We start from the raw sequence: 8,508 nt of genomic DNA, 5'->3' as shown, positions 1-8,508 counted from the left end.
AAAATAAACGTAAATTTTGGAGATACATGTGGTGTGGAAATTTGTATTTAACAATTATTCAACGAGTGCGCGATGGATATGAAATGGTAGATAGCCAACGAGGCGCATAGCGCCGAGTTAGCTATAATAATATCACATCCAACAGGCGCGAGTGGAATAATTGTTTTATTAAAAACGCCCATAGAATTGCAAAATATTAGCTCCCCAGCTGTTTTCGTTGACGTGTATCTGCTAATATATTTGTGGTCAATGGTATATGAGCTCATATACGATTGCCTGTTAACCAATCAAAACGCTGGATTTGCAATATGCCATTGTTAGTTTTCAAAAAATGCAATATATAAGTGCTTACTAGGGACAATATCGCATTACTTGGTTATTAGTACATATAGTAATATTTAGCTCTGCAGGCACAAACAGACTTTTGGCATTCGGTCCTGCCGAGTTATCGTTATTTAGGTGTCCTATTTTAGCAGTGGACACCTAAATAACGATAACTCGCCGAAAACGCGTTGTATCGACCTGAGAATCTGGCAGACAACAAAGAATGAAACAACGAATCAGAGTAAGTCAACTTTGTTCACAAAATATACATTTTTTTTTACTTTTAAAGCAAAACCGTTGTTTCCCATACAAACCCTTATAAATCGAATCTTTGTAACACAACACCGCTCGTAAGCAAGAGTCACGTCCAAAGGTAATCTGATAGAGAGCTTGGGCCGCCTGTGATTAAAATGGTCTGAAATTTAATGAAGTCAACACCGCTAACTAGAATCACTTTATACATGCATTTATGCAACTTATCAAACAAAACATTTTAGATCAGCTAAATCAGCAATAGGGTAGAAGTTCTCTCTAAACTCTGGCTTGTCGTACAAATAGGAATACGGATACCGTCACTGTGTTATTTTTAATGGATTGAGATAAATACCCGAATAAATATCATGATCAAAAGCAGTAAAAGGAAGATGGCGAGTCGCGAAGGGAAAAGTTAAATATTATCGACAATGCACGTCATGATCAAAGCAAACAATGATTTCAGATAGCTCACCTTTGCAATCTAATCAAGATACTGCTGCCATCGGTCTCCCTTTTGGAAAGGTTTCAAAAGTTATGACACTAACCGGCCTTCACTCGTCAAATTCAACATCAGTCAACTTAGTCTGCCATCACGTATGCCGACTTCGAATACACGTACATCGGTAAAGAAGTTCTTTAAGCGAGCTCACAATTATCCAGTACATCATTCTCCCCTGACCCCAAAACTCCGTTTAACTGTACGTTAGAAATCAAACGCGTTTTGCCGATGGATGCTCTTAAAGTTGATTCATACTCATTGACAATCAAAGATGGCGTACCGAAACTGAGTAAACAACAAAGTGCCTAGTTCCCAGTGCTACTCGGTTGGAGTAATCTTTCACTCCTCACACGGCCGTCCACCGGGCCATAGCATATAGGCGTCACCGCCTAAAAATCATATTTAAAAATTCCAGCGATTTTTTATTTTTCAGAAAATAACGAAAATTGGAAAAGGGGGTCAAAGTGCGGTTTTGCTTTCAATCGAAGACCCAAAATAAGTTGCGAGAACGAAGTCCCGACAAAGTCTCAAAAAAAACTTCAATTGCCGTCAAACTTCACACAAAAGCGGAACAAACTCTTCAACTGTTAAAAGTTCGAAATACGTTGATGATATAAATTTTGCAAGCCATTTTATAAACCGCTCTGACGAGCACCCAAAATGGCGGCGAAATATAGGCCATATTCAACAGCATAAAAATACCCATGGTACCTCATTTTCCCGACAATTTGAATTTATAGCCTCAAAGTATAATCACTAAACATTCACCATGCCAAGTTTCAAGGTCGAACTCGAAACGCTTCCTGCTGAGAAAATTAAAGATGTCTGGTGTATGTTCAGCTCAAATGACACAAGATTTATCGAGGTTGTCACTTTCAATTTGCCGATTAAATTCTAAAATCAATTTAAACACCATCGAATTGTATTTTAGACCGCAATAGATATCCACTTGTATCTAAACAATATGTTTGGAGGTCTTAGAAAGCGATACAAGTCATTTTTAGCCGTAAATTTAAATAAATCTAGGGTCGGGTCAACTTGTAGCCGCTTAATGTTACTTTGTCAACAAACGCTGCATGTTGACATAACAATCGCAAGACTATCGAAGCGTTCAAATCTAGCACAATCTATAAAGCTTTTTTAAAAACAGTTTGCAAACCATTTTGAGTGAAATTTTTTCTGAATCAAAGGCACCCTTTGTAAGATTGAGTAGTCGACAAGACAGTTTGAACGAACTGGCATTACTTGCGACCACGGGTCATTACAACGCTTGTGTACATGGCAGGTTCATTCGTCGACCTCTCACGATCAAGAGGTCAAAATGTCGAGGAGCTTGGCAATGTTCTACTTGAGAAGTGCTCTAGCAGGTGATCAAATGGTATTGTTGTGGAGTAATGGCAAAGTTACCGTTGTAAGCATCAAGGACAAATTCTTTGTCCCATGCTCGTGTCATTGTTGAAAAATTCATCTTCATTATTTATCACCGAGCTTAAAATTTACCATCTTTATTATTTACAACACACTTGATGATTTCGACATTGCTGATCCTAGCAGTATGCAGGACGCGTGCCACATATCAACCTAGTAAATGGCCCAGCTCACCACGAGTCTCTCGTCGCTCAGTTGGTTAGAGCGCCCAACCGGTATCTGGGAAGCCATGGGTTCGATTCCCGTCGGGGACTCAGAATTTTTCTTTGTCCCATGCTCGTGTCATTGTTGAAAAATTCATCTTCATTATTTATCACCAAGCTTAAAATTTACCATGTTTATTATTTACAAATTTCCTGATGTTTTTCTCAAATGCTAATTTCCAGCTTTCACAATAGCGTGATTGTGGTGAATTCTATTGGAACGCGCTCCTTCGAAATGGATATTTTGAAAATAAACATTTCGTGATTTAATTCAAGATGGAATCATTTTAAAGTTAAAAATCAACACACTCTTTGCATTGCTTAGAATTTCCGTTTGTTTATGACAAAATCAGAAGGTAACTAAAGGTTGGTTCTCATATGATCGCCCCGATCGTCTCGTCGCTTCTGTCGTTTGCAAATTCTGAGACGATCGTAGGTGATCGAAGCGATTGGAAGCGATCAGGGGGTTCTCATATGATCGCGCCGATCGTCTGGTATAAATTATGCAACATAGGGTTAATCAAACAAGATAATAATTTATGATCTTTTCTTTGCTCCCGCATATGAATATTCGATTTTATTCCGATCGACGCACGTGTGTTTTTCAAAACTCCGATATCGCTTATGGCAGCCGTCGATGCAAAGGCAAACAGGCTCGTGGCCTCTTATCTTCTCGTTATTGCCGTCTTGCGGCAAAAAAGCAAAAGGGAGGCAAAACAGAAACGTAGTTCTGGGTAATACTGATGCACCATGGGACAGTTAGGATCGCCTCGATCGTCTCCCTCTGTGGCAGTAGTCTGGATAGAACACGGGCGATCGAAGCGATCGCAATCTCCCCGATCGTCGCGGACGTCTCTGTAATGTTCTCATATGATCGCCCCGATCGCAAGCAAACTTTTTTCGACTATTTGCTTGTTTACAAGCAGAAGTAGGAGATTAGGAGTGATGTGGGCAAAATTTGGAACATTCTTGTCTACTCTCAAGGGACTTTTTTAATTTCTCAAGGGACTGTTTTAATTTCTCAAGGGAGTTCTTTCCGCTTAGTGGGCGATGAAAGGGTCTCTTATTATTATTGCGTCACCACTTCCGATCTCGTGTTAAAGACGTGATTTGTCACATATTCCGCTGTAGGTGATGAAAGGGTCTCTCATTAGTATTGCGTCAACAATTGCGATCGCGTGTTAAAAGCGTGACTTGTCACATGTATAAACGTTATATAACAGTTATTTTTATGCGTGAGTATCTCAAATGAGATATGACACAACTAATCGAGAATGTGAGTGGTTCAGTGTTTCACAGTCTAAAGCGTTGTACTAGTACAAGCGTCTCACTCACTGAAGCCGGGCGCTAATATTTAACCTAAAATGATTAAGAACGGAAATTATCTTTTCTTTCACAAACTATTCGTCGAATACACTCCCTTTGTTCGTCTTTAAATGTTTTGTGAACAAAACTCTTGAGAGATTTTTTAAAACCTAGAAGAACTCGCTTTCTACTTCATTCCGCTCAACCTGCGCTCAACACCCGCCATGATAACAATTGTTTTTGTCTACGTGCGATATTTTTGGACCGGAAATTAGACTTGAACTCCATTAGCCGCTGTGGGTGATGAAAGGGTATCTCATTAGTATTGCGTCAACACTTGTTATCTCGTGTTAAAAACGTGGCTTTTCACATGTATAAACGTTATATAACAATTATTTTTATGCGTGAGTATCTCAAATCCGATATGACACAACTAAGGATTTGTTTTCGCGACAATCGATTGCGTTAGTCACGCTTAACACGAGTGAATAATCATTTATTCGCGTTCTCAATTCAAGGGATTTCTTTTCGGTGTGGGTGAACAATGCGTCAGTCAACACTTGAAGGCAACGTATAAGTCGCGCTAATATTTAACCTAAAGGATTTGTTTTCGCGACAATCGATTGCGTTAGTCACGCTAAACACGAGTAAATAATCATTCGCGTTCTCAATTCAAGGGATTTCTTTTCGGTGTGGGTGAACAAAGCGTCAGCCAACACTTGAAGGCAATGTATAAGTCTTTCACAGACTAAAGCGACGCTAATATGTAACCAAGAACGTAAGAACGCAAGTTTGGACTGGTACAAGCGTCTAACACACTAAAGGAGCGCTAATATTTAACCTAAAACGATTAAGAATGCAAATTTGTACTTTTACAAGTCTTTCACATTCGCGACAATCGATTGCGTTAGTCTCGCTAAACACGAGTAAATAATCATTTATTCGCGTTCTTCTTACACCGAGGATGAGGCAACATGCTTGTCCCAACTTTCAAGAAACCCTTTTCAGCGATAATATTTATTTATTTTAAAATTCCGCCGTAGCACGGAAAAATGAATGTTTCGCACATTTTATCGGGCAAAAGACGAGAAAAATACGCATAAGACTCACATTACGAGCTGATCGGATGGTTTTTAAAATTTGATTTCTGCAAAGGCTGATTTTGTGTAAGGCTCGGGTCAGTCATTTAAAGGTCGTAGTTTTTTGTCACTGGCACGATCGTCTGGCGTCTTTGGTGGTGTGATGTAATACTCTTCGACACCACTGGTGATAGATCACGCTCTTACCGAATCCCATCGGAAGCACCGCCAAATCATCTTTTCTTTCACAAACTATTCGTCGAATACACTCCCTTTGTTCGTCTTTAAATGTTTTGTGAACAAAACTCTTGAGAGATTTTCTAAAACCTAGAAGAACTCGCTTTCTACTTCATTCCGCTCAACCTGCGCTCAACACCCGCCATGATAACAATTGTTTTTGTCTACGTGCGATATTTTTGGACCGGAAATTAGACTTGAACTCCATTAGCCGCTGTGGGTGATGAAAGGGTATCTCATTAGTATTGCGTCAACACTTGCTATCTCGTGTTAAAAACGTGACTTGTCACATGTATAAACGTTATATAACAATTATTTTTATGCGTGAGTATCTCAAATCAGATATTTTCGCGACAATCGATTGCGTTAGTCACGCTTAACACGAGTGAATAATCATTTATTCGCGTTCTCAATTCAAGGGATTTCTTTTCGGTGTGGGTGAACAATGCGTCAGTCAACACTTGAAGGCAACGTATAAGTCGCGCTAATATTTAACCTAAAGGATTTGTTTTCGCGACAATCGATTGCGTTAGTCACGCTAAACACGAGTAAATAATCATTCGCGTTCTCAATTCAAGGGAGTTCTTTTCGGTGTGGGTGAACAAAGCGTCAGCCAACACTTGAAGGCAATGTATAAGTCTTTCACAGACTAAAGCGACGCTAATATGTAACCAAGAACGTAAGAACGCAAGTTTGGACTGGTCCCGACGTTACTAATCGAACCAAATCGAACGTTCGATTAATCGAACTTACTCGAACTGAATCGAACTGTAATCACGCGATTAGGTTCGATTAAGTTCGGTAATCGAACAGAATCGAACTCTCACAAAAAATTTTGAGTAATCGAACTAAATCGAACGTTCGATTAAGTTCGATTAGGCTCGATTAAGTTCGACTGGGTTCGATTTGAAAATCATGGAAAATGGATGTTCATTAAAAAACAACGGTCGTAAAATTCACGGTCTAATTACATTTGGCTGCAAATGGCGGTATGTTCCCAATAAACGGGTGTGAATACGAGTGTCACAGGCGCGGTTGTTTAGCCCAGAACAACGAATAAATAAACAGAAAGGAAATTGATGTCAATTTTATTACTGTTTGTCGCTTATTTCTTCACATTCTTTCAACGTGTTTTGTACTCCAATTTGATTCAAGGCTCTCGATAGGTTTCTGGCTTTAGTTCTCGTCATCTGCACTTGGACCTTGAGTGGAACATTTATTCCCCCGCCAACCCGCCAGCGTCCTCTGGGATCGTCAAATGGTTGTCCAGTAACCACACTAAAAATTTAAAATGTACGGGATTAAAACAGTGATTAACTCTAGGATTTACCTCCTAGAAAATAATTGTTCGGCCGAGAAGCTTTGTGTCAAATGTCAAACTTACAATAAACTGCTTACCATTTTAGTTCCTCCCGAATTGGCCAGAAAGGTGCAACAAGCACACGTTCGAGATGCCCCAGTTGACCACGTGCATTTGTTACTTTGAACGCTCTTCCTCTTGCCCCATGTTTCCTTTGTGCCACAAACTCTTCACCTTCATTTACAACAAAAGGGCATTCTTGATAACCTTTGGCAACACACCGAATTTCAACTCGAACTATTTGATTTTTCTCGTGCTCTTGGCTTTCCGACATCTTCAAAACTTCTCCCACGCGTGATCTGACCTTGATGTTTAGTTACTGCGGGAGTTACTGACGAGACGTCACGTACGTAATTGTGGTTTAAACACAGGAATTCACAGAACAGCAAACATTGAGCGAAGAAGACAGACTAGGAAACGACCTAGCTGATGGCTCAGAGAAGTTGCTCAACAGTGTCCTTAGAACAGAATGCCGTTTTCAAGTTATTTATTTTGATTCTAGACGGCATCGCTTGCTAAAGATATTGATCATTATATTGTTTTTTCTAGCCACCTCTGTAGATGTGAACATGTTTAAGTTCATTGAAGGATTTTTTGCATGTGTTAAGCTGTTGAGCGACCTTTTATGTGCTGAAATCGCTGAATTTTTTTTAGAGATTGCCATACTGTTAACGACTCTGTTGCTAATTTTAATTGCTTTCCTTGCAAATATGGCGGTTTCATTTATCGCACGTTATCTAGATCTCATAATCTTAAGTAACGAATTCCGCTTTCAAGGACGGGTTTTTTGCAGTTAGGTTAACTTATGTCAAATAACTTGAAAACAGTTTTTTAGCATTGTTTCAGTTTATAATATTTTGCTTGGGTTATAGTGTGCGCAGCTGACGGTTTTGTTGGGGAGCGAGTGAGCGGCAAGGTCGCTAGAAACAATCGGCAAAGTGAAAGAAGGCGAGTCTTCGCAGTAATCTCCCACGCGTGCTTTCCGACGAAATCGCCAGCTACGCAGACTACTTGGGACTCCATAGGTTGATAACATGAAATAGAACTAGAGTGAAGGAGGATTTATTTTCTATTGTCTGTTGAACTTTGCGTTTCGGGTTTTTTTGCCGAAAGTCCATAAATAAAAAATTTATTCATTTATTACTGTTACTTAGACAGACTGTTCAATTATCTGGTTGTATGAGGGTGAATTTAAGATTTGTCTTTTGTGTTCGATTAAGTTCGATTTGGTTCGATTAGTTCGGAAATCGAACGGAATCGAACTCTCTCACACAAAGTTTTGGGTTCGATTCTGTTCGATTATCGAACTAATCGAACCGAATCGTTCGATTAAGTTCGATTCAGTTCGATCAAGTTCGATTACCGAACTGTTCGATTAGTAACGTCGGGACTGGTACAAGCGTCTAACACACTAAAGGAGCGCTAATATTTAACCTAAAACGATTAAGAACGCAAATTTGTACTTTTACAAGTCTTTCACATTCGCGACAATCGATTGCGTTAGTCTCGCTAAACACGAGTAAATAATCATTTATTCGCGTTCTCAATTCTAGGGATTTCTTTTCGGTGTGGGCCGGGGGTGTGGGTATATATGAAGAATGTATTGAACCGCTGAACTGTTTGTTTGCTTTAGTAGGCCGGAATAAGCGTATACGCGACACGAGTACTACAGTATATTCAATGTGTTTTCGATTGGGTTTTCTTTGGCTCCTTAATTTGCGGTTGAGTTTTGTAAACAGCGCGTTGTTGACTTCTAGGTTTCAGTTTTAATTTAGAATGTGATGTGGAAGTGTAAAGTATTCAGGTAAGCTAAGTTAT

The 8,508-nt window shown here is 39.5% G+C and overlaps 1 protein-coding gene across 1 annotated transcript; it reads right to left on the bottom strand.

Moving 5' to 3' along the window:
* Positions 1–6,402: 6,402 nt before the first annotated feature.
* Positions 6,403–7,049, bottom strand: LOC144635091 (uncharacterized). Its single transcript, XM_078494171.1, has 2 exons — positions 6,729–7,049; positions 6,403–6,608 (listed from the first exon to the last, which is right to left on the bottom strand). Exons 1-2 carry the CDS (start codon positions 6,962–6,964, stop codon positions 6,422–6,424), a joined length of 423 nt encoding a protein of 140 aa, XP_078350297.1. The 5' UTR covers positions 6,965–7,049; the 3' UTR covers positions 6,403–6,421.
* Between the last annotated feature and the right edge of the window lie 1,459 nt (positions 7,050–8,508).

Source organism: Oculina patagonica, chromosome 13 (genome assembly GCF_052425735.1).
Source record: "Oculina patagonica isolate OP01 chromosome 13, crgOcupat, whole genome shotgun sequence".
Classification (NCBI taxonomy): domain Eukaryota; kingdom Metazoa; phylum Cnidaria; class Anthozoa; order Scleractinia; family Oculinidae; genus Oculina; species Oculina patagonica.
Note: the sequence above shows the minus strand (reverse complement) of the source record. Positions and strands in the feature narration are given on the sequence as shown.

Coding starts and splice junctions, on each gene's coding strand:
- LOC144635091 (XM_078494171.1), bottom strand. CDS start 6,964: ATGTCGGAAAGCCAAGAGCACGAGAAAAATCAAATAGTTCGAGTTGAA. Junction 6,609..6,728: donor ATTCGGGAGGAACTAAAATG/GTAAGCAGTTTA, acceptor TTAAATTTTTAG/TGTGGTTACTGGACAACCAT.